Raw genomic sequence first — 26,167 nt, 5'->3', positions numbered from 1 at the left:
TTAGGGTTAATTAAGTATGTTGCTTATAAAAATATATTTAATAAGATCAATTTAGAGAATTTTCACAATTTCAACAGGCTTCAATGTAATCACCAATTTGGGTAGCTTTATTTGCTTTAGTTTCAAAAGTCTGCTGGTTCATACGGACAGGCGAATGAGATGAGAAAGCCATATATTCAGTGTATACTTATGTTATATATATATATATATATATATATATATATATAATTATATTTTCTAAAAATAGCCTTAATTAGCCTTTTTTGTACAGGACCTCACATCTCTTATACCAAATAAAAAAAGAAAAATCAGTACACACAATCTTCCTCTACTTAAGCTCATAAATCGTTATTATATATTTAATAAAAAAGTCGATTGCCTTAAAAAAGTTAAAAGAATATCGCAAAACGTATGTAAATCATCATAATTTTCTAGCTTTTTTATATTCTTAATTTTAAATTACTTCTGGATAACGGAAATATTCAAAAGATCGTTTGAAACTAAGCGCTTAAGTTTGTTTACTGACAACAACTGGCTGCTATAACATTTATGGTTTCTTGTTTTATGGCTGTTATAGTGCAACCAGTCTTTTTATGGCAACAAGAGTCGATCAACAGCTTGACTTCGGCAACATGAGCATGCTAGATACATTGTTGCCAAGAGAAATGCATCGAAACATTGGATTCGTAGTCCCAGCAAACATTTAGGATCAAGGAAGAATTGTTAGAAATAAAATTGTATTTTTCAGAGATATAAATGCTTAAGGTAAATTTTTTTTTGCTATATAAGCAATAGTTTTAATTTATTTATGTATATAAAACTTGCAATTGTTATAAATAAAAGGGATCTTCTGTACTTATTTATACATCCAAGCTTGTGCTGTCTGAAAATGCGTTAAGAGTACCAAGACTTTTCAGGAGCTCACATACAGAATTAAAAAAACAAAAACACATTTATTAACATCGTTACATAGATGTTGATATTGCTTTTTAAAACATAGCATGGACGTTTATTTTTCTTTCCGGAACATTGATGTATCTGCGGAAAAGTTCTAGCAAGCACTGTTTTATCTAGTATGAACTTTCTGTTTAAGACTATAGTTTGTTTCCCCATCTTGATAATCTTTCAACTTTTTATATGACATAGAACAGCTTTTGAAATACGTCACAGTACTCTTTTACATTTAGAAAGTACAGAGACCAAACAATCTAGTTTGAGACAGCCCTGCACTATTATATTAATAGTATCAAAGTATCACAAATTAATCAACTCTACAGGTTTGGCCATTATCCTACAATTTAATTCAAAAATGCACAAACAAATGCACTATACATAAACGTATTTCTTTCCCTCGTCCTTCGCTTTTTATAGAAACACAGAAGAAGACCCTCTAAAAATATGTATTCTTGATCAGCATCAACAACAGTATATTCGTCCGACTTTCCGTCCGTCTCAGCTTTGAAGCTATCTGAATGAAACTTTGCAGTTAGTAAAGGGTAAACAAACTTCGGCGTGGAGAAATTGGCTTTCTTTCTTGTTAAATATTGTACAAAGAAGGCAGAATTAAAATAATATAAGTATTATTAGATCATTAATCAAAGCACAAGCAACTGTTAAAAAATGCAATGCTCTCTTCATTTCTTTTTTCCCATTTGTTCTCTCTATTTGCTTGTGCTCTCTCCCTCTCTCTTTCTCAGTTGCAGCTGGCTTTGAGGAAAATGCATCGGCAAAGGCAACAGCAAAAGCAAACCGCAAACTTAGTTCGTTTTTAGCAAGCAATCGCGTCTCCGCGTACTCGGGAAATGTAATTTACATATAAAATCGAATAAGAAATAATCAGTGGTGTGATTTGTTGTGCGATGTTAAACGTTTAAAAAGGTGCAATTGAGTTTAAATTTAGAGCAGGGAATAAAATTCATAAATATACCAATGAGAACCGAAATATTCTCGAAAGAACAACAACAACAATAAGGCTGGGCCCCCCTCAAACGAGTTACACTCACACAACTGGTACTCGTAAACATGTGCCGTCCTTGTCCCCCACTCGCTTTTGCATTCTCAGAGTTGCATCACACATACGCACACGAGCACAAGCTCGCGTACGCACACTTGCCTGTAACGTAATAAAAGCACGTGTTGGCTTTGATTTTTCGCTTCCACCTCCCACCTCCACCCCCACTGTCCCCTGGCTGTTTTGTTTTTGTTTTCATGACGTGATTTCGCATGAGTGGCCATGTGAGGATGTGTGTGTGAATGAGCCGATCGCCCTCTCTCGGCTCTCTCTCTTTGGTCTCTGATAACAGTTGTGACTTTGGATTGAGTTTGCGAGCTGACTTTCTTGTCATTGCTTTGTTATTGTTTGGGTTTGCTTAGTCTCTGTTTACTTTTTCTGTTTCCTTCGACCATCTTTGCGGCTCCGAGGGCAAGAGGAAGCAAATTAGTTTGGTTCAATGTGTCCCCATATCTGCATTTCTCTGCCAAAGCTCGGCTTCTGAGGCAAACCGGTTTCACGCAGGAACCCCTCGTATTCTGATTAGTTCCCACACATATCAACAGGTAGCTGCAGCAGGGCCTGCGTGTGTGCGAGTAAACTTGCCACCTACTCGAACCGAACACCCGCGGACACCTCGGCAGCAACTAACAAAACTACCAAACCCGAACCCGAACGCGAACCTTCCCAGAAGTTCAAACACACTCGCACACGAATACACGTTGTTGTGGCGCAACAAGCTTTCCCAGATAGCCCCCCCTCCCACTGTGGTTCCCGCACTCTCTGTCGAGAAAACCTGCTGCCGCTGCACAGAAATCAAAAGTGAACATTTGCTCGGACGCCACTAAGCTCACGAACGGCAGTTCGTTGCCTTCGTTCTTGGCTCGCGCGAGCTTCGTATCTTGATTTGTGCCCGGTTCTAGTTGGTTAAGCCCCTCGGCTGGCGCTCGGCTCCCGCTTCGGGGCGCGTCGTCTCCCCACTTCGGCCGGGCAGTGGCGCTCGGCCCCACTCGCCCAGTCAGTCGGCAGGCAGAGCGAGAGCAGCCCGCAGTTTTTTTTCGTGGGGATCGCAGTTTTTTCGTTCGCCAATCGGCGGGGTTGCGGAATTCGTAGTTTGCAGTTGCAGTGCTCAGCGCTCGGCGCTTCCCAGACTTGGTCCAGCTAGTACAATCAATTAAGCGGTATTAATTACTAGTAGGTACACAGCTAGCTCGCCAGACAAGTCGGCCCCATCAAGAGGCAAATCGCTGGTGTGGCATGGTGGAATGCAAGTGCAGTTGATTAGATTTGCCTGCTGCTCCCACAAAACAAAGGCTGAACGCGAATGCTAGAACCAGTTTTGATATCGGTCTTAATGTTTAATGTTTACGTTTACCCAAATGCGCGAATCTGGCGATTTTTGCCTGTCTTGCAGAATTAGTTTCGGGTGTGCACCGGAAGCAAGCGAGAACGAAGCAACAATCAGCCATCAGCCATTCACAAAGCCATAAAGCACAGTGAAACACTTGATAACGAGTCCGAAATCGAAAAGCCCCACGCAAAACCGAAAACCGAAACCCGTAAACCGAAAACCAAGCCACAACCAAAATCAATCCCGCAACGTTGTCTAATTAAATGCTGATCAAGTGAAATATCAATCGAATTCGAATCGATTCGAATCGAGTTGAAGAATGTGTGTCATAAGTGCCGGGAGTGAAGTGCAGCCAAAAATGCCAATGAATTAAATGAATTTCAGTTGAATATATTCTCTAAACATCCTCCACGTCCCTCGTAACCGGAGAACCACCCGTCGACATCCGGAAAAGTGCAAGTTCATAGCGAATTAAATACTTGAATTTGCGCAGCCAAAAGGCCATACCACTTAAAGGCATTTGCAGTGCGGTCTTAAATTGCTGACCAAGAACTTTCCGATTAGAGCAATTAAAATTGGATTTCCATCGACTAACTACAACAGTGAATACTTAGGATGTGCGGCGAGCACTTGAAGCGCCTGGCTCCGGCCCGAGGAATAGTGACAGCCGGGTGGGGAAATTAGGAGCTTCGTTAGAACCAGTAGCTAAAGTGAAACAAGTGAAATAGTTGCCGAACAAAGCCAGGGAAAATGTCTGCCACTCAGTTAAAGGATACGGCATTCAAGACTGAAGAATCGGTGGCCCTTCTCCCACCGCCACCCACAGCAAAAGGGGTGGCAATGCATAGCCCCACCACGGCTTTGTCATTGTTTGATCAGCTGAAAAACAGCGTCAATTTAAACAGTTTGACAATTGGCGCCGGCGGCACCAGTGACACCAACACAACAACAACAACACCAACACCACCACCAGCAACAGCAACAACGCAAGAGGCAACACCACGTACAACAACGGCTGACACACCCACCGTCACCCGGCTGCCGGCCCCCGCTACCCCATCCGTCGCGGATATCGAACTGAAGCCGCCGGCAAAGCCAGCGCGAACCTTTAGTACTCCCAGCAGCATTGGCATCGTGCAGGGCACCAAACGGGGGGCGGGCTCCGTGGCCGGTGGACTGGGGGCACAGTCAGCCAAATTGGATATAAACGCATTGCGATCTCAGCTCTATCAGGGCGCCAGGAAGACTGCAACAACAACAGCAACAATAACAACAACAACCACATCAACCAGGCAAGGAGTCAGCAAGACGTCAACAGAGCGCGGAAGTGGGAATAGGGGTTCAAAGAAGCGGTGTCTGGATCGTTACGATTCCTCGGAGTCATCAGACAGGTGAGTGTTACGACAATATATAGCGGAAAAGCTAAAGAGTTCACAGTTCGTAACGTTAATCAAAGGAAATATGGATACAAATGTACATCTTGGGACTAGGTTAATTTTAGAACCAATATAGATATAAACCTTAGAAGTCGATTGACAGTGCAGTGAATTATGTGTTTAGTGACTTATCCTTTATAAATACACCAATGCAGTAGAAGAGTGCAGTCTAATTAGGCTTTAGGTTATGGGAAGACCCAACTTCTCTTCACCAACATCTGCAATTGCACATCCCTGCATTTCGTCTGGCCAATGTATCTCTTAGAAGCACTTTATGGCTATAAACGGAATTGCACGAGTGTGTATCTGTGGACTTGTTGGCCGTGCCAAGACTCTGCTAAAAGCGGATAACCTAAATATATCTGCGAGTTGCATAGCCCAAAAAATGAGCCAAAAGTGGCTGTGTGAGCCAAAAGACTCGGCCAAAAATAGGTGACTCCGTTGAATCCGAACTACAATCGATGCGTTAATCAAATCCCCAGCGAGCTGCTCAGGCTGGAGAACACTAATAACCGATTTGCGCTAAATTTATCTGACAGGTAATCGGTACAATAATCGTACATGTGAGTAGCTGACTTTGTAAACACTCGGCCAGGCACGCGCCTCGCTGATTGTGAATTTATGACTTACAGATACATTTGTATCTACTTAAATGGGCAGCCACAAAAACATCTTGCCGCAATGCCAACTAATTTCCGCTCATTAAAAATGCGCAGCGCAGCAGCAGCAGCAGCAAAAGCAGCGGCTGTGGAAACAAAGCGAACGACTGCAGTCATTCGTATTTGTATCTGGCAGATACGCACAACATGCCTCCATTTATCAGCCCCAAATGGACGCTGATGAGCCGCAGTAGCTGCTGACTTTCCATGGGCGGTGCGTGGGCGGTAGAGCGGTAGTGGCTTCCAGGCTGCATTCAGATACAGATACAGATACAGATACAGATGCATAAGCAGATACTTCTTCTACTTCCTCTTGTGCTCTCTTCGGTTGCCTGACTTCTGTTTGGCTTAGCTGTGTTTGCTGCACAAGCTGCAGACTTTTGGCTCTTAGCATTTAGCATTTCAATTAAATGGCTGCTGTTGTAGCTGCATGCAAATCATGCATAAACTTATTTAACCACCGACGACGAGGCTTCAGGTTTCTGGTTTCTGGCTCTGACTCTGATTTCGATTTCGATTCCGCTCCTGTATCGGTTCTGCTTCCATCCACACGCGAGCGTTGCCTATCTGCTATCGCCGCTGTTGTATCTGTATCTCTCGGTACGATTAACGCGCCGCGAATGTTTTGTCAATTGGCCCCATCGCCGGCCCCCTTATCGCCAGCCCCCCGTGGCCCCCCTGCCCCCACCGAAGTACACATCATCGCGTCGGCTTCTGCCCGATGTCGTCGTCTCTCTTCGTTGGCTGTCGGAAATCATTTCGACTTTTGGTCGTTGAACTCTTTTTGATTTATTTATTTGTTTGCTTTTGTTTTTGTGTGTGTGTGTGTGTGTTTGTGTTTTTTTTTTTGGGTTTTTGTTTATTTTCGAGTGTGTTTCTTTTTTATACCGCCACAAAACATGACATTTTGCTGTTGCTTGGTTTTGGTTTTGCATGTTTTATATTTATTCTTTGCTTCACGTGTTTTTACTATCCCCTTTCGGAGATCTCTGAGATGCATCTGCATCGCAGTACTCAAGACCTCCAGATAATCTCCTCAGGGTTCGTTTTCGGCTCTTGGTTTAGCTGACCTCGATTTGCCGCACCAAATTCAAGGGAACCCGACTGAAGGCGAGCCTGAGACACACTCTTCCCCTCCAGAGAGTAGTCATTAAAACTTTATTTTTTTCCACACACAAACACACAACAATTTGCAGTCTTTGGCAGCTAGAGTATTGCTGATGCCAGCAAGTACGAGTAACATCCGCAGCTTCGCAGCGCAGCACAGACATTTAACTTTAATTATCGCTCATAAAGCTGAAAACACAACAACTGCAGGGGCAGAGTAACTGCCTGCTGCTTCAGCAATGAAAAGCCAGCATTTGTTGCTGCTGCAATTGCTGTCATCATTTCTGTTTATTTGCAGTGTCGCCCCGGTGTACGAGTGCGCCAGTGTGTGTGTGCTATTGATTTTGTCTACTTTTGTCTTACAGGTTTTCCACGTCTTTCCACATATTTCCACGAGACCCCAAGTGCGACCCACTGCTCCAATGGCGCGAGTCTTTTGCCGACTGTGGGCTCAACTTGATGTTGTTGCTGTTTCTGTTGCTGTTGCTGTTGGTGTTGCAGTTGCAGTTGCACATTTTTTGCCAAGTCATGCACAGACATAAGCGCAAGAGCGCGGACCAGCCAAGGGGGTGGGGGAAAGAGAGACAATCACCCTGAGATATTGTGTAATCGCCCACGTTGATTTATCTCGTTTAAGTGACTCCGAAACGGCAGCAACAGCAACAACAGCAACAACAGCAACAGCAACAACAGCTGCAGCAGCAGCATCGCGATGACGTCGAAAGTGTAATATAATAGGTTGCCATTGCCAGTGGTTGCTGCGGCTCTCTTCCTAGCACTTCTTGGCATTACCATTTGCCAGCTAGTTTTGGCCATTTTAGCATTGTGGCTTGCCAAGATTTTGGCGGGTGCCAAAGCGGTACTCTCGCTTTTGCTGGCCAGTGGCCACGCCCTTAATGTCCCCGCGCCCACTGCCAATGGCATCTCGATCACCGAACTGATCACCTTAAGGGGCACACACTTTTTGGTGCAAGTATAACCCACTTAGTATGCCAAATGCTTCTTACAAATGCGCCCTACATTTAAACACTTCACAAATACGACTGTATTTACTATGTATCCTGAAACTTAATAACATGCAAAACGTGTTAACACGTGGTACATAATCACACAGGAACTCTGGAAGTGTATGTATCATCAACAGCCGATTCGATTTAGCTTCTTATTTAATAACCATTTTATATAAGGAATCAGAAGGAACTTTTTGAAATCATAGAAAAATAATTAGTAAATCATTATTAAATTGTTGTAAATGTTTTACACCATAACATTTGAGGATTGTATTACTTATCTGACATACTAACACTCAAAACTATTAAATAACTTTATAGTGATTGGTACGTTTGGCTTCAATTGCAAACAGAAAGTGTATACAAGCTTCGGCTTCAGGAAGAATATCGAGGACTATATACAAAATACATACGTTTATCATATAACATATATCATACGACATAGGCCAAGAGCAAGGGTATAGAACCTTCGACTTGCCGAATTTAGTTTATATGCTTGTTTATTTTGTCTTGTTGTTCATTGTAATATTTTGTGTGTGGATATATACATATATTGCTGTGTTGCCAGGCGAGTGTGTAAGTGCCTTGGCGAGATTCCCAGTCTTCTGCTTGTAGCTGAATCTCTACCCCCCCATTGCCCCTTCTTTTAGACCTGAGTCTTTGTTGCACCTCCTGCTGTCAGCCCTTTTTGTTTTTGCTTTTTTCCACTTGTTCGCCGCATTCTTAGTTCGCTGTGATTGCTTTTGTTGGGATACCCTGCAGGGCAGGGGCATGCTCGACTCGCAGACAGCCCGTGTTGCCCTCATAAGGGCAGGGTGCCGCACGTTCGGTTCGTAAGCCGAAAAATATTCCTCTTCATATTTTAGTTTTATATGTTTTTTGAGGCAGCCACCATCCAGCTGGCCTCGCATGTGTGTGTGAGTGGTTTGTGTGAAAAGCAGTTTAAACACGAAATTAGAGCCTCCCCCGGCCTCCCCTGGCAACCCACCGAAATCCCCTTGTTCCCTCAGGGAGCGCATTAAGTCGTAATAAATGCTCCCTGGTTGCATGCTTTGTACATTGACCTCAAAACGGAGCAAAGCCGCCGAACCCATGTACCCCAGCCGCAGCTCCTCGTGCCCCTTTTACCCCTCCCCCCCATGCCACGCCCCCTGGCCCCCTTACACGCTGTATCTTTTTAGCTGGGATGCTGTTTGCCGTTCGCCGTTCGTTGTTGCTTTTCGTGCACATTTTGCTAAATAGCTTCCATTTACGTTCCATGGAAAATGCAATTCGCAGTTCGCAAATCGCAATTGTAGAATGCAGACGTTTTTTTATATTTTCTTTTTGCGGCTTGCAGTTGTTTTCCCTGCTCGCACGCTACTTTGTCTCTAGTAACAATGGCTGCAGGGGCGCTGCATTCGCGACTTTTCGGGGCCATAAATCAAAAAAGGTAAAATTCACAGCGTGTCTCAAGTGGGGACTTTCGGGCTAACCCCCCACCCCAAGCGAGTGGGGGAGCAAACTGTGCTATTAGGAGAAATTAGGTGAAGGAAATAGGTAGGAAATAGTAATCTCGGATGACAAATGTACGAGACACTTGCCAGAAATATGAGATATGAATGGGTCGGAAGGTGTCTTGCCAGAGATACTTTACATATTGCTTAGTCAGTTAAGTATTTTGAGTGAAATAGACCATAATGTTTTAATGTGACTTACTTAAGTGCGAAACGTTTCCGAATATAAACTTTTTTTTAAATATTACTAAATACTAAAACAATCACGATTTGATCAAAAGTTCATTTCCCTTGATCCTTTCACAGGGAATCATAATAAATAAACCCAAATTAGAGTCGACTTTCCTCACTAAACTACCAACAGTAGTGGCTTCTTTCCTCACTACCACTAATTGTGGTAATAGCAAATCAGTAACCCCTCAAATAATTTTTCAGAACAAAAACAATAAGAGAGTACTGTTACGCATTTACTTGTCCTGTAAAGCACAATAACACAGTGGATATCTGAAACCATCATGGACACGACAGGGACTCTGGGTCCTGGTTTCTGCTAACTCTAAAATTGAGTTGTTATTCAAATTTTAACAGGGACTAAAACTGTTCGCGAATTTGAAGTAGAAGATAGGCTTTAAAGACCCGATTCTGCCCTTCCTAACACTATCAGATCAAGTTTTGGCTAAAAACATTTGTTTTGCTATCGTGAATTTTACAGTTTATAGCATTAACAGGGACAAAGATGGAAGATGAAGTAACTTACAGTTGTTTTGAGTGGTACCAATATCCAAAAGCAACCATTTGCTAGAGCATAACAGTAAATGACATAACAGTTAAAAGGGATCTGTTATATCTTCACGTTTGGATAAACATAAGGAGGGTTGAGAATCAAGGACTTTGTCATTGAGGGTAGAAACCGGTCCTAAACCTTTTAAAATATTATTGAACCAATTCTATAAAAGAAAAGACTCCGAACCCTCAAAAGTATTTATGTTACATTCAAATATTTTGGATCAGCATCATCGGTTCTGCTTTTAAAAAACATTTTCTTTGTCTTTTACTGTAACTGTAGTGAAGTAACTTGTACAATAGACGAGGGAACTGTTCACTGGAATCTATACCATCAAGTCTCTTAATAATTAAAAAATCGAATGCAAAATTTTTACGTAATCCTTAGTACTGATTAGGCACTATGGTATATTAATATGTATGATGGTCTGATACTGATCATTTCTGTAGTGTGAAAAAGGGTTGGTAAAAGTTTGAATCAGTTACAAACATATTTAAAAGATTGTATTAATTGTTTTAAAAACTTAGATCTTGAAGCAGTTGCCTTGACCTATTTGGAAACCTTTTCAAGAAAGCATAAATAATATCATGATACACCACAGAGAGATCCGATAGATTGTGAATTGATACATAAAGCTACTATGAGCCAACTCTTTAATTATGATTTTCAATGCAGGAAATCCAGCCAGACGACTGTAAGTGTTCAGACTCCACTGGTCTGTGACCTCGCCCCAAGTATTCCATTTAGGGCCCGGCACCATGCGCACATTTGTGCAACAGATGCATAATTTATGCATCGATGTGCAAATCGACGCGCCAGAATCATAGTGTGTGAGCCCCGTTGAAGAGAAAACCAACAAACCGACAACTTAATGGCATTCTAATGCCAACCGCCAAAATCAAAATCATATTAGCCCGAGCTCTGGATGCTGCGGAGTGGCCTGGTGCCGTTGTTGCGGATTTTGCATCTATTTTGTGAGCACACTTTTGGGGCAGGGCAGCAGCAGGAGCAGCATCAACAGAGTCGTGGCAAATTTTCATTAATTATAACGTCAGGCAGCATGCGATGGACGCACCACCGCCCACTCTGCCCCATTCTCTGCCCTTTTACACTCAGAGGAGTTTTAAATTTCAGATGAAAAATGCATATAGTAATATTGTAATCTAAGTTAACTTGGGTTCTTAAAAGCTAAAATTCTAACGAGCTAAACTTGCCACTACCTTTGTTAGTTAGTGTTTTATTGTCTAAAGATCTAGTATCTAATATATGTTAAGCAAAAAGTAATAGCTTAAATAGGCTCCTATTTAAAAATACACCAAATTCTACAGATTTATTTGCAAGTGTAATGTGTGCCGGGAGCAGAGGTACCTCCCCTGGTCCAGAACGGTGGCGTGCAGCTGAAATAACAGCAGCAGCAGCAGCAGCAGAGCTATGCCCCTGCCATTGCAGCTGGAAAGCCAACAACTGCCCCCCCTCTCCCCCCTTTGCATCCTCTGCTGCAACAACTGACATCACTGGCCAGACAGGCATCCCAAAAACCGAGTGACGGCAGTTGCTGGCATCACATTTTTTCGCTCTGCGCGCCAGCGAAAATTAGTCATTAACTTTTTAAGCATCGACTGGACAAACATGGCGTATGAGTGATGGGCATGGCGGTCATGCGGCGATAAGCTCCGCAACTGAACTCGATTCTGTGGTGCATGTGGCAATTATGCTGCCGCCGCGGCAACTGCAGCAGGAATCGAATGCACGTTAGAGATGCACTTGATGCAATGGCAACGTATTTTCCATGGACTATTATTAAGTTGCCAAGATGGATGGGGGAATGTGTGTGGCACGACAGGGTGTGCGCGGGAATAGGGTGCAAAATGTTAGCAATAAACAGAAGGACATTTAAAGTTTAAATATATAATAAATGGGTGTAAAGAAATTCTAACAGACCCCAATGTTTGGCATTAATATCCTTTGTATTATTAATAAGAACTTTGATCTTTTACAATTACATCTCTGAGACTTGAGACTATTTATCTTTAGCTTCATTTTTAAGATAGACCTAAAATTCGCAACCTATAAAGCTAAAACAGTCTAAAGTACACAGTGACAGGAACACAAATTGTATTATTCACAAAAAATTATCTTATTTAATATCACTACGAACCGATACTGTTGAGTAAAATCACTTTCAAGATCACAGAATCTATGGACAAAGCTATTATTTAATATCGATTACTTTTTCCTTCCGCTTTAAATACTTTTGCTTTTGCTTTTCGCTTGGCTTTGACCTTGACGTTGTGCCTTGTCCCACTTTGACGCCTATTCAAAGCCAAGCTAGACAATAAGAAGCTTTCAAAAAGGAAACTGAGTGGGAAAAGCAGAAGAAAGGTAAAAATCGGAAAGCTAATCAAAGAAAATGTGAGAATCGGTTGAAAGTCGGAAGCAGACATTGAGGAAAAACCCCCTGATGATGAAGTGCGTTGGGAAGTGTAGATACATAACATAGATACACACCCAGCTAAGGAAGGGGAAACTGAGGAGACTAAACAACCATTATAATCGGCTTAAAGAGTGTCAGGCCTGACTTTTGATCAAACTGAATTGAATTGTCAATTGAAAATGAAATTTTTGCCATTGCCCTCGTAGACTGTGGCGATGTCGTTGCGGTCTCCGACCATTGTTTGGCCCATTGATTAGACATGAAATTGTGTGTTCAAATATATTAATTAATAAATAACCAGAGGCAGTGTCACAGAAATTGTTTCAACATTTTTGTAGTTTTATTTGTTATGTTATGTGTGTGTGTGTACGCGTGAAATTAGTTTGCGGCCAGTAAGAGTGGAGCGTTGCGGTGTTTGCCATTCTAATTAGCTAAAATAAAATCAAATTGATTGCATAAATACGTTTATTTTGAAATAAAATCATATTAAATTGCATGTGGAAGCGTGGCCAGCGGCGGTCCAAGGGAAAGCCAGAACAAATGGTAATTAAAAGTTAATTAAGCCGAGTGTGGAGTGGCGGGAGGGCACCCAAAACCCGTTTAAGAACTTTTAGTAACCGCAACAGGTGTTACAATCAATTGGTTTGGCGTCTCCTCTAACGCCTTTTCAATCAATTCTCTCAATTTTTGCCAGTAATCATCGCATTCGACCTTTTCGCACTGCCAAAGGCAGGCACAGTGCCCGATAGAGGCATAATTACTATAATAGTGGACGCCACCGTTTCACTAATTCGCACCGTTTTTTCCTGTCAACGATTGAGTAATTGACAATGTTGTTTATGATTATACCCTGAGCTGGTTCTCCTCTCAAAAAAAAAGAAAAAATACGACACTTAACAGCCATTCCTGCTGTCGGCTGTCCAATTAAGCACTCAAACCTCTCAGAATACCCTCTCAAGAGCTAACAATGATTTCACGAGAAGTGTAACACATTGAATTGTTAGAATGCTTAAGTTGTTGAACAATTACTTGTACTGTCTGATACTTAGAGAAAGTCTCTTTGGAAGTTATAATAATTTACTGATTCATTTTCATTGGTCTTCTATATATTGATTCTTATTTTATTAGCATCACAAACCATATCTAGAGCATTTCGAACTTCGAATTGAGGTCCTGGAAAATGTAATGGAAATGTCCCTGGAATTGTAATTAAATTTGAGTTCTGGTCCAAATAACAGTCGATCAGTGAAGCGCATCGACCAGTCGTCAGTCAACCAATCAGTCATTCTTTCCTCCCAGAAAGCGTACTGCGAATAAACTCTGTAAATTTGAACCTTAAATTGACAAAGTATATAAGTAGAGTTAACAAGAAAGGAAGCTAACTTCGGCACGCCGAAGTTTATATACCCTTGCAGATAGAACTTCTATGAATAGGAATCCATACAATATAAATTAGATATATTTGTGTTAAAAAACAATGAAGTAATACCTGCTTTCATTTCATTCACCTATACATATTATATTTGCAGTTTTACATTCACAGATTTGCATTTTTCCTCTACATCAAACGATCGTTTGTATGGCACCTATATGATATAGTCGTCCGATTTTTATGAAATTTGCCACAAAATTTAAAACTTATATAAAATGGCTATACCTCAAATTGGATGATAATCAGCTGAAAACTAAAAAAGTTATAAATTTAATTGTATTAATTTCTCGATCGTTCCTATGGGAGCTATATGATATAGCCGTCCGATTTTCATAAAATTTTACACAAAATTGTAGAATAATATGAAATGGCTATATCTCAAATTTGATCAAATTCTGTTGAAAACTAAAAATTTTATAATTTTTTTTGTAAAACTTTTCCGATCATTCCTATGACAGCTATATGATACAGTCGTCCGATCCGGCCCGTTCCGTCATATATACGAGTGAGAGTATATAGAAGACTAACTGCAAAGTTTCATTCAGATAGCTTCAAAACTGAGAGACTAGTTTGCGTAGAAACGGACAGACGGACAGACGGACAGACGGACATGGCTAGATCGACTCGGCTGTTGATCCTGATCAAGAATATATATACTTTATATAATCGGAGGTGCCTCCTTCACTGCGTTGCAAACTTCTGACTGAAATTATAATACCCTGCAAGGGTATAAAAATATTCTAAACAATACAAAACAAATGATTGGCCACTTTGTGTGGCTCAATTTATTTGTTTATATAAAATATACCATTATGAGTAATTAATAAACCACAAAATATGCGAAAAATGTTTAATCATAAATCAAATGATTTATTTACGATGGGCAAATATGCTCCATATATATTGCAACGGAATCCCATAAAAATATGTATATATTAGTTTGTTTTGCCATCTCGTGTTTCTGCTTCTTGGTGCAGCTGAATTAGGCGCGTTTTAATTAAATTTTCATGTTTAGTTCATTAGCAATTCAATTTTGCCTTGCCGCCACAGCGAGCAGCAGCAAATAAAAAAAAAGGAAACAATAAAAGTTGCATCATTGCAAGCGAAGCGTAGCAATTACCGCTCTCTCAAATTGAGCGATAAAAGTTTGTAATTGCAATCCCAATCGATGTAATTGGCATCTTTTTTTCCCTTTCCTTAATGTTAATTGCGTGCAATGATTAGGTATTAAGGTGAGCTCAGAATGCCCAACTTGAGGAAAGGAAAGTGAAATGAATCTGTATTATTAGGGGTAATCAGCTACGAAAATTGGGTAAGCCACAGGTATCAGGTACCGATAGGTACCACTAAACAAAGGGACGCCTACTAACGCCCCTAAAATTCATAAAATAGTTATATTCTCGAGTTAAGTAATCAGAAAATTAATTTGTATAATTATGCGTATATACTCTGATTCTAACAATAAAGTTGCAAGCTTGTATCTATGATGAAATGATTAGTCAGGTCTTAAAGAGCGATTTTTTCACATACTTTGAAGATAATTTGATCGAAATCGGATAATAAATATGGATGTTATTAGACAATAAAGTTTCTGTGTTTATTGAAAGTCTGCAACATATAAATTTATGTTGGCAACACCAAAGAATGTTGCTCAACACTTTCTTTTGCAATCGGTCCTGTTTAATTAAAGTTTTTTATGAATTCGAGTATAATCAAGCAAAGTACCACCCACAATGCTTTGGGTGTGGGGTAACTTTCCTATTGGTTTAGATAGATCATTGAAGTTGATTAATGTTTTAAAATAATTCAAAAAGAATTTTATTGGCTTTATCATTAATTGGCAACAATTTTATAAGTGAATGTAATGTTAAATTTGGAATTGTTCCCCTGCAATACCAAAAGTTATTGCCTCCCTTGTCGTTGCTCTTTTCAAAAACGATGATTTTGCTTTAATATCTTCATCACCATCTTGTGTACTTGGCGCAGCATCCCTGCTTGTTTCATAGGTTGCCCTTCGTTTCCCAGCATTTTACTCGCCGTTATCAACACGCGATTTTTGGCACTTTTTTATTTTTATTTTATGAAGATGTCGCCATCGAAGCGAAGCGTCGAAGACGGCGGGCGACTGTCGTGCTGAGCTCCTGTCCCTTGTCCTTCCCCTGTTGTTCCTGACGTGTTCCTTTTTGTTGTTGCTGGTCGCCTTGTATCTGCTATATATATTCTTGTCTCATTTTCATGGGCCATTTACGTAGACAAAGACTTGCGGCATGTTTGTGTATCCGTAAGATACATTTTCGGTTTGGGCCTGTCTGACTTCAGTCCAGGCCTTGTCCGTCCTCGTTGATTCTTCATCTGCGTCTGTCTGCTGCATTCGTTTGTATGTGTTCCCTGGAAGTATATAGAGGTATACGCCCATAAAAACATAAAAAAGGGAGATATATATTTTAAAATACATTTATTTTATTAAATATATTATAGAGCTTTCCTCAATAGTAATTATTAGGCTCCAGCTGTAAACAAAGAATTCGTCCTTTCAAGCTTACTTTCAAGAATTATTGTAAATTCTTTCAATGCAGTTCCCATGCCTAGAAAGATAATTTAATATGGAATCTTCTTGAATTCCTTGAATCGTATTCGTTCAGTGTATGCTTTGAGTTGGGAATTGGAGGCATCGAAATACCGGTTCTGTCTGTTCTCTCAAAGTTTTCAAAGTCTCTGATGATGGGGTGTAACAAAAAAGTTTATGAATATAAAAGGGAAAAACTGTGTATTTTATTTCCTTTTTTTATATTTTTCTCTCCTGTTCTTTCTTCCCTTGCTTGCTTCGTGATTATTGCAAAATGCCTTTAAGTTTATCAAACAAGAAAAAAAAGAGAAAAATGTCTTATAACTGTCCAGGATGAGATGCCTTGGCCAAAAGTCTTCTAAAATTCCTCGGATTCCTGCAGCTACCAGCATATATATTTTTTTATTTAATTAAAGCACTCCTAAGCGATTAAGGGGCAAGTGCGTGACGGAATTTAGACATTTGTTTCTGACCTCGCTTATGTGGGCGGGATCCATCGTAAGTGTCTGTGATAAATCAAGCCAGGAAAACTGAAAAAGAAAAGGTAACAAGTTGCGCCTCTTTGGGTGGATTCTATTTTTCCGGGCAAAGTGTCATTAAAATTGACACACAAATGCCGGAAAGTTCAACGACAGAATGACACACACACACACACACACACACACGCATACAGTGAGAAAAGCCGGTGACAGAAATAATAAACAAATATTTATTTGTTTGTTTAACTTTTACTCGCTCGATATTTGCCTTGAGATTTCCTTTTTTATTTTTCCCCCCTTTTTTTTTGCTTTATCGAATGTTTGCCAAGACATAAAACAAACCAAACAGTCGGGGCTGGTGCGGAGGGGGGGAGAGGCGGATCAAGGGGCAGGAAGCCACCTCGGGCCACCCGGAGCCCCCATCCTTCCCGGGGCTCAACTTATCAGGGAGTTGCGTAAGCCAGTGCATGTCGGGAACGGCGTCGGGTCGGAGCTCTTATCAATTTGGGCTCTACCTCGGACGGGCTGTGAGTAAAGCAAACCGGATAATTAAAATAAATTCAAGCAAGTAAAAAATTATTACAAATAAAATAACAAAAGTGCATATAACTATGACCAAACTAGGTACTGGGTACCATGACGCATTAAGTGACAAAGCCACTCGGCCAGGCGGCGACCTGATAACCCAAATTTTGATAATAACCAAGGTTTATTTATATGTCACTGACATATATAATTCCCTAGAAAGCAACAGGTCTATATGGAATTTATTCTGGGAACTAATATTATATTTTATGCTTGAATGAATGGACTCTTTCCGAAAATCACTATTATAAAGATATAATTCAAAAGAGGTTTTCTCCGAAGGTTTCTTATCTATTTTCAGGAAATAATATTTGTGTTAATGAATCATAAAGGCTTGATTAGTAATTCTTTGCTTTAAGCAGTAGTTTAATCTCTATAATCTCTTTCTTTTTTTTAGGTAATAATCATTGAAATTATGGCAAAGCTGCTCCATCTCGATGCATCTAGTTTGTATGTTCCCTTAAAGCACGGTAATTAAACGTTGACAATATATCCAATTATAAAGTGCACCGTCCTCTGGCTGGCTAACCCTTTTTTACAGTCGGCCCTGAAACGCTCATTAGCGACTAAAAACATGAAAAGGCCCAAACAGATCAAAACAGAAATTAAGGAGACTTTTTGCCTGTGCTCATGGGGGAGGTCCTTGGCCAAATGACATGTCCCGCGTCCATTTCCCTTGCCCAGCACAAGTGTGAGTGTGTGTGCGACAATTGTTTGTGACACAAAATGATTTTAATCATAATGTCATTAAACACGCAACCGGAGAGGGAGGGGAACAGCTACCACGACAAGGGCTAACTAGACCCGGCCAAAACCCGGGTTCTGACACATGCGAAGATCCCGGGGAGTTGATAATTCCTGTCACTTAATTGCCGGGGCTTAAACATTACAAAACTTTTGTGTGGCCATTGTTAACATAATAAATTAATTTTTTCTACCCTCCCCTCGCGCCCTCCTACTTTGTGAGCTGTTAAAAAGTCAAGTTTGGCGTTATGAGAAATTAATGTAAACCGAAAAAAGGCAAAATGAGCACTTCCGTTCGGGTTTCGGTTTTGGCCGGGTCTCAGTGTGGGCCACTTTAAATGGAGTCGTAAAGGTAATTGGGGATACTTTGGCAGCCATTGGGCGATCGAAGGCGTTGCCACGGCACAGTTGGTACCTTTCCCCATCTCGTACTCCTCCCTAACGTGCCCCCTTGGCAGCTTTCCCTTTGGCCTGACGAGTCACGCGATATGCTGAGGGAAGCCGCACAAGAAAGCCAAAATGAAACTTGGTAGCCGGGGTCCTCGGGGGCGTTGACCAAAAGCAATTGATGAGCAGTGAGCAGTGGCGGTGTCTTCGTAAGTGGAAAGGGGGTGGGAACAGAAGGAGGAAGAGCAGTCATCAGAGGGGTTGATCTACCCCCTGCCCTCATTAGACATCTCTCAAAGAGTCCGCTCTGGCAACGCCCCACTTTGTAACACAAAGATGCATAACGCCTATGTATTTAAATTGGCAATGTAAGCAATTGTACTGGAAGCCAGAAATATTTGTGTCTAGAACTATGTTCGAGAGTAGAATCTCAATGCAGAATGCTTTTTTATGTGTGATTACACAAAATTCATTGAGCTGCGTATGGGTGCGTAGAGATCTAGAATGTTTGAGAATTGTTAACACAACTGTGGCTGAATGCGTTCTAGAGATCCGATGGCTCTAAGACATTCCCGGCGTAAGGTGTTACTCATCTTTTAAATAAACGATCTTTTCACAAGCTCTGTTCAGTAATAATACTAAAATATGGTAGCATTCAAGACAGGACCATCAACAATTACCAGAGGGTTCTTAAAGGCGCCAATCGTTATCTCAATGTGTAGGCCTGAGGGTTTTCTTGGCTTTAGATCATAGATGCTCACAAAAGAGCGTGAAGTCTCCGAGCTCTTTAGTTTACTATGCAAATTCCTCACGAAGCATGCTGACCAAAATTCCTGTGCAGGTCCTCCCTGCTTTAGAGTCCTTACTGCCCAAGGTATGTATAAAGTCAGCACGCCCACGTCGCCAGTCTCTGTCTTAATGGCGAAGGCGTTGGCCCGAATGTGGGCCATAAAGATGCAGTAGTAAATGGCGGCGTATCTCACGCATCGCCGGGTATCCCGTGTTAGCAAATGTACCTTTGTATCTCGCAGAGTCCTCCACAGCGCATCTTAATCCTTCATCATCGTCAACACGGGGCCCTCGTAATCATCATAATCAAGCGAGCCAAAAATGTGTGAGATTCGTGGAATCGTCCACTCGTCCCGCTTCCCCTGCCTTGGTCAGTTCTCAAACTCTGGCAGTGTCACGGGTAGCAGAGGCAGAAGCATCAGGGTCAGGGCCCCTGCAGTTGGCGCAGATACATTTGTATCTGTATCTCTCTACCTGTATCTTTGGCACGTCGCCGACGTCGACGTAGACGTCGACATGTGTTTGTCCCTCGTTGTCCCTCGTACACTTCATGTCGATTTTATGTAGAGGCCACATACCCCAGTCCGCCGAGTGTGTGGCTTAGGTTTAGGACCGCCGTCTGCAACGCCCTTCTCTACCTGAGTGAGTCGCCGCAGAATCGCAAGGGCTCTCCCCGCAGATTGGCCATATGCCTTTTAAACTTGTTTCAAATAATTTCAGACTAGACGTGCATAAATCTACTTAACAACAAAACGGAGAAAAGAGGAAACCCAAACTCGAACTCGAACTCGAACTCGAACTCAAAGGCAGAGGCAATGGCAAGACCAAAGCCCGAAACGAAAACTTCAACTTCGCGACGCTGCGGCTGCTTCAGCTGAGATTTTGGCTTTTGTCGGCGGGGCGAGGGAGGGAGGGAGGGGCTCCGGCGGGCTTTCTTTGTTGCCAAGTTTGAAGTTGTTCCTACTCCTTTGTGTTTGCTGTTCCTGTTCGCATGCTAAATAATTAAGTTAGCACTTGAGGGCTGCATGGTGTGCGTGAGCGAGTATCTGTGTGCGGATTTACAACTGACTGATGGACGGACTACAGGGCACGCCATGCGTACACTGAAACAAACGATGAGGCCCGGAGCATTCCCCCCCAGATGTTAGCGAATCCGTAGTGGATCGTTTGGGCCAGTGCGCCGGCCAGTTGACAGTTTTCTTGGTAACACTCAGTGTCTGGTCGCCACATCTCCGACCCCCGGGTTTCCTATGAATAAGTGTATGCCGAATACTTTGCACAGCAGACAAGACAGAGCAATATTTGTTGCCACTCTTGTTTTCCTTCTGCTGCTTCCTTGGAACTTTTGAGCGCACATTACAAATTCACGGGAATCCAATTTATGTAGCCAACGCTCTCAGGCTTCCCAAGTGGCTTTGAGCGCCTTATCTAAGGCTATCAAACTGTTGTCTCCGCATTTCATGGCTTGCTGGGAGCCGGGATGCAGTCAAAAAGCAGTCTTTAGCCCTAATAAATTTATCAGGCATGGGCAGGCTTTTTTAATGCTGTGAAGTGTGTGCCCGATGCCCGATGTTCGCCATTCCCTATATCAATCCCGGGCCCATCCCATAAAGTCCGACTGCTCTCCATCACCGCGGTGACTCAGATGCCGTTGGGAGTAAGGTTTCCACTCCTTTGTTCTGCAGCTTCCCTCAGAGGGTTCTGCGGAGGATCGGTAACAGGTATACAGGCACCTTGGTTGGAAGTGAATTATTGCAGTCGCTGGGAAAGGAATCGATTGCATTTACATTCATTCTGCTGCAACAATATTCAATACATTTTGAAGTAGTTTGAAAAGCTGCCAAATCCTTGATTGTTCTCTCTACCATAGGAAGATATTGAATCATAACATATAGTATTCCTCGTTGAGTGAGAGTACGAAACGTTTACTCCAAGATTTCTTGAAATACCTTTCGAAGGGATGAGCCGGTGTCTGCTTTGTTATTTATGACAAGTACAAGTTTACTACTCTGGCTCTCGAAACTAATTCACAAGCGTGTGGTATGGGGTTCCGTAATTAAACATGTGCCAGTCGAGGCGGTTCCGAGCTAGAGCCGAAACTGTGGCCGATAAAGTATCTGCAAGATACTCGGTATCTGGACGATGTGTGTGAGCCAGCCCGAGGGGCACAAAAACCTATTAAAACAGCAAAACGTTAGGCAGGCTGGGCTGGGGATTGAGCCTGGACTGTGCCTGGCAATGGAACTGAAAACAGAGACTGTCTGCAGACACGGATACTTGCAGATACTATATACTATATAGTATACGTATGCACTCGCATGCGGAGCGACGACACTTAAACGCACGCTGCGCGGTAGTTGGCGTGGCGAAATGGAAAAATTACTAAAACTAACGTAAAATATGGCACAGAAAGCGGCACAGGCGGGTCGGGGGGACAAACCTGTTGAACGCATGAAATTAACATGAGCAACAGCTGTGGCAGCTTGGACTTGACTTGGTTTTCAGCGAGCGTGTTTTATGTTTTACTTCATTTTGTTTCTGGTCAAACTTCCTGGTTGAGCTTGGGACTTGTCCAGACGCCCCATCTCGCTGCCTTGGTTAGTTGTGTTCCTCCGCAAGATCATTAACAGCCATAATTAATTGTATTTCACTTGAGCATTTTGGATTTTGTGCCAGAAGCACAACACCAGAGTTTGTAATAATCACAACGGCCGTTAAATGTATACATTTTACAACATTTGCCGCTGCTGCTGCTACTGGGTCATTAGCAGCTGGCTCCGAATGATATATAATTTGTAACTGACCCGGGGGCCCAAATTAAATTAAATTGAATTTATTTGTGTGGAAACAGCACCAGCAGCAGGCTGTCTCTGTGGCTGCAAATCACCCATAAATAGTCATTTGCATATTTTTGGAAATATATTCTGACCGATTGATCGGTGGAAGGCATTCCGCGAATGATTTCCTAGTTTGATTATTTCCCAGACACTCAGAGCTCGAGTAGCTCTCAAGTTCATTGCCCAAATGCAGGAGTCCCGAAGGAGAGCCTGGAGGTGATGGGGAAACCTTCAGGTGTCAAACAGACTTTATTTCCCCCATACTCTGACAACCTTGGCTCACACAGATACAGATACACGCGGTTCGGATACATGCGATCGAGGAACCCCCAGCGTCAGCTTCACCCACAATAAATCTTAATTTCTCACTCGCTCGCTCAATGTTGACATTGCTTCCCCCTTGTCGACGATTTTAACTGACACATCAAATTAAATATAAATACAAATACAAATAAGAGTGCAAATAACGAGCTGTGCGGGGAAGCGCGAATGGGGCCCACGCCAAATGCTCGCGCCAAAAAATTAGCCAAAAGCAAATTCGTCACAATACAATTTCGCGATGCGATTTACATCTTTGTTGCTATTTTACTAAGCTGTGACCGAGGGGGGAGAACGGGGGGAAACACACATTGAATGTATCTCGAAGCGGGGTGTGTCTGTGGGAATGTTATTCACCTTTTGGCAAAGCGAGCTGTGATGTGGTTCTCCTTGAAGATGTTTGCTCATTCAAAAACAATAAGTCCTTCCCCATTAGGGGAAGCTGAAATATGTTGGATTTTATTGTAATGTAAGGTATTATTTAATCTGTTCGGTACGCACTAAATAATTTGTTCAATTTTTGTGACTATCTGCCTTTATTTTAATTGCATTCTTATCCAGTTAACATATACTTTTTTGAAAAGGCTGTGATTGATTAAATTCAATTAAATGTTTACCTTTTCAGTGCAAAGCTTAAATACTTCTGTCTAGTTTATGCTTGGCATAAACATCTCTGATAGCTAAGCAAACTTATTTTCAACTTTCCTTTAATTAATCCAAACGAAAGACTAACAGTGTGCCTCTTAGAACCTAATTGTGCGCCTTTTCTTCCTTATCTGGTGATTTTTTTGTCAAGCCAAAAAAGGTTTGACAGGAGGTTTGAATGTATTTTTTTTTTATATGTCACAACAGAATTTTCTTAAGGCTTTATTTTTACGGTAAAATTATAAAACGCAAACTAACGTTCGGTTTCTAGTCTCCCTGTCAAAATTTTGCGGTCGGATAAAGTCCTGGTTTGCTATCGGTAAAACGTAAGATCTAGCATTGACAGGGACTTGAACTCCCTGACAAATCTTTAACGGTTCCGAAAAAGAAAAGATGATTTCTGATAGCCCAATGATTTTCGATTTATTTTTATTGAGTGGTTTCGATAACCAAACCAAAACAATTGTGCCTTCCAGCATAATCCGAGGCTTTAATTTAATTGTTAATTGAATCGCAGTTAACAGTACTCTCTTCTGAACATGTCCAAATATTTTAAGAATCTATTATCTTTTATCTTCCCCTAGGAAGTTGACGTTACCTGACTTCTGTAACTAAATGAAACGCCTCGAGTGAGTGAATGTCTCAAAATTCTAAAGTTTATTAATTCAGTATTTGTAACAATTGCTTTACACAGATATAAGCTATAATTTAATTTAAGTATCATTCATATTCTGTACAAAAACTAATCGACTTCTCAATGGCAGTGTCAAATGAATTCGGTTTCGCATTTTAAATTTAAATTGATGCAGAAACTCATTTCGAAAGCTTCCCACATTAATTAATAGCACAAAGCGTGGAGCATTTAAAATTCACCAAGTTAATTATAAATTCACTTTCAAAACCAGAGAACTTTAGTGGAGAATCGGCAGCAGCGATGACCGCAATGGGCCCCATAAACTTTCATTGAGCCATTGAGCGCTTTTGTGGCAATTGAACCGAGATACATTTTTTTTGCGGGGGGAGTGCGGAGCAGATACCTGTCACCGACAAGTGCTAATGAACTACAACAAGTGCGGCAGCATCGGCGGCTTGCGCTTCGTAATAAGTGAGTGCGAGAGGGAGCGCGAGATGCGCTCAGGTGTGGCTCCGTCTCTTTCGGGGCTTTGAATATGCTAAAATATGCTAAACGATTCTGCTCTTTTATTTAGTTTTTTATTCCAACACGCTCGTTATTCTCGTTCTCCCCACTAGGGGATCCCTCTCCTCCTCCGCCAAAGCGGGAAAAACTCATTTGGGCAAACGAAACTCGTATTGAGGTAGTCTTGACTACAAATCCGATTTCCAGAGTCGGAGAGAAAGACAAGGGGAAATTGTTGCACACAGACACGGATAGCAACAAAAGCGAAATGCTATAAATTTATCTACGCTTAGATTTATTGATGGACAGCTCGGCAAATTTATGTAAACGATTGAGACGGTTTTTTGCTGTTGTCACTGATATTGTTTTGGCCTTTTTACGTGCCACACTCTCCGGGGACAGTTTGCTGGAACGTGTGAACTGATGGTCATGGGAAATTTGTTACAATTTTATTACTTTGCTAAGTTTAAGCATTTAGGGATTGTTTAAAATAATGCAATTAAAATGTATTATGATTTTTTAGGTATCTTATCTAATTAATTCCAATAAAATTGATCAGCTTAACTAATAGGTACTGAATTAGTAAAGTATATAATCAAGTATATCTGTATAGTGTAGTATAGTTGCATTAAAGAGCAAGTTCTCTTTAATTAAACCAAAATAATTACAACGTTGTTGTATATTTTCCTCAGTTAATGTGGTTAAGAACCCTTTACTGTTGTGTAATAAATTGTAAAGGTTTCCTAAGTTGAGTTCTTCGTAAATGACCTCTCCTCCAGTATCCTCTCTTAGTATTTAACATATATTTTAATTCTTGAATTCAGTGGAATTAATTTTTGGATGTCCATTAGTTTTTCATTTCCTTCAGCACGTTTCCGGGAATCCAAAGTCTGCCAAGAGATGATTGTCGCAGATAAGAGGGCTAAAAATTGCATAAATTAGCGGGGCCTAGTATATTAAACGCAAGTGAAGGAGAAGGAGAATTATTAACTGGTTTTGGACGTCGGCTGAACTGTTTATTAACCTGTTAACCGTTCTCCAAGCGCTCCAGTGGCAGCCCAAGTGCCAAGTCCCAGCCCAGTTCCCAGCACCATCTCCATCCCCATCCCCATCCCCATTTCCATCTCCATTTCCACCTCCATCCCCATCCACATTCCCATTTCCAAGCAGGGGCAACTGTATCCACTCCCCTGCGTGCAATGGAAATGCACATAAATAAAAGATAAGTCGGGCAAAGAGCATAACAAACGTTTGCATTTCCGGCTAATAAAGCGTTGGAGCGGAGGGGGAGGTGGGGAAATAAAAATATTGGGCTCTGGCCCGTTTGGGGCATTAGCGGCTGTTATGAATATGCATGAGGATGGCATAATAAAAATATATATTTACGAAAAAGTAATACAAATCAAAATGAAATTAGGCAGCGCGGAGAGGAGGGACCTGAGCTGAGAACTGAGCTCAACTCAAATTAATTAAAGCAGCGCAGCGCAGTGTGTGGAAACATTTTACGTGTTGCCATGTGTGGATGGATGCATTCGGCTTCCTACTTCCCTCGCCGCAGTCTTGCCTTGGCTAATTATTCATTCATGACATGTTGAATGCACACAGCCTGTGTGCGGGGGGAGGGGCGTGGAGCGGAGTTCCCCGGCCGGGCATTATTTACAAAGTTTTGCAGCACTTGTGCTAAAGTATCTGACAGATACGCCGGCGCACGTAGCACGTAGTGCGCAGTACGCGGTACGCAGTACGGAGCTGCAGGAGCCGGGCTAAGCCGAGCCACTGCAAGAGCATTAAAGCGTCAACGTGCTGCTCACGTTCATCAGTGCCCATGGCCGGCTTAAATGCAGGAAAAAACGAGTTGTGGCCAGAACGGGTAACACACACACACACAAGTTGGCAGGAGGATCGAAAGGGGGGAAGCCCCCCACGACCAGTGCCCCTTGTCGCCTATATGCAACCTGCTAATAGCTTGTTTCGCCGTCG

General features: G+C 41.8%; 1 protein-coding gene across 4 annotated transcripts in view; it reads left to right on the top strand.

The window, feature by feature from the left end:
- The first annotated feature begins 1,759 nt into the window (after positions 1-1,759).
- The window catches only part of LOC147643593 (uncharacterized), a 29,468-nt gene continuing 5,060 nt past the window's right edge, over positions 1,760-26,167 (top strand). Inside the window, exons 1-3 of one of the 4 annotated variants that reach the window (XR_015271765.1) lie at positions 1,766-4,732; positions 17,727-17,799; positions 17,871-18,115. Coding sequence is in view for 3 of the 4 variants with exons in the window: in XM_086833056.1 (XP_086689182.1) it covers positions 4,092-4,732; positions 11,162-11,234 (714 nt within the window). In the remaining variant the exon portion in view is untranslated. Of the gene's footprint in view, positions 4,733-11,161; positions 11,371-17,726; positions 19,572-26,167 lie in introns of those variants that run through there. The other 3 variants (XM_086833055.1, XM_086833057.1, XM_086833056.1) reach the window with 3 other exon arrangements.

This window comes from Drosophila serrata, unplaced genomic scaffold (assembly GCF_035046125.1).
Source record: "Drosophila serrata isolate PLE 108 unplaced genomic scaffold, ASM3504612v1 contig_267, whole genome shotgun sequence".
Lineage (NCBI taxonomy): Eukaryota > Metazoa > Arthropoda > Insecta > Diptera > Drosophilidae > Drosophila > Drosophila serrata.
This window is presented reverse-complemented; position numbering and strand designations above follow the sequence as displayed.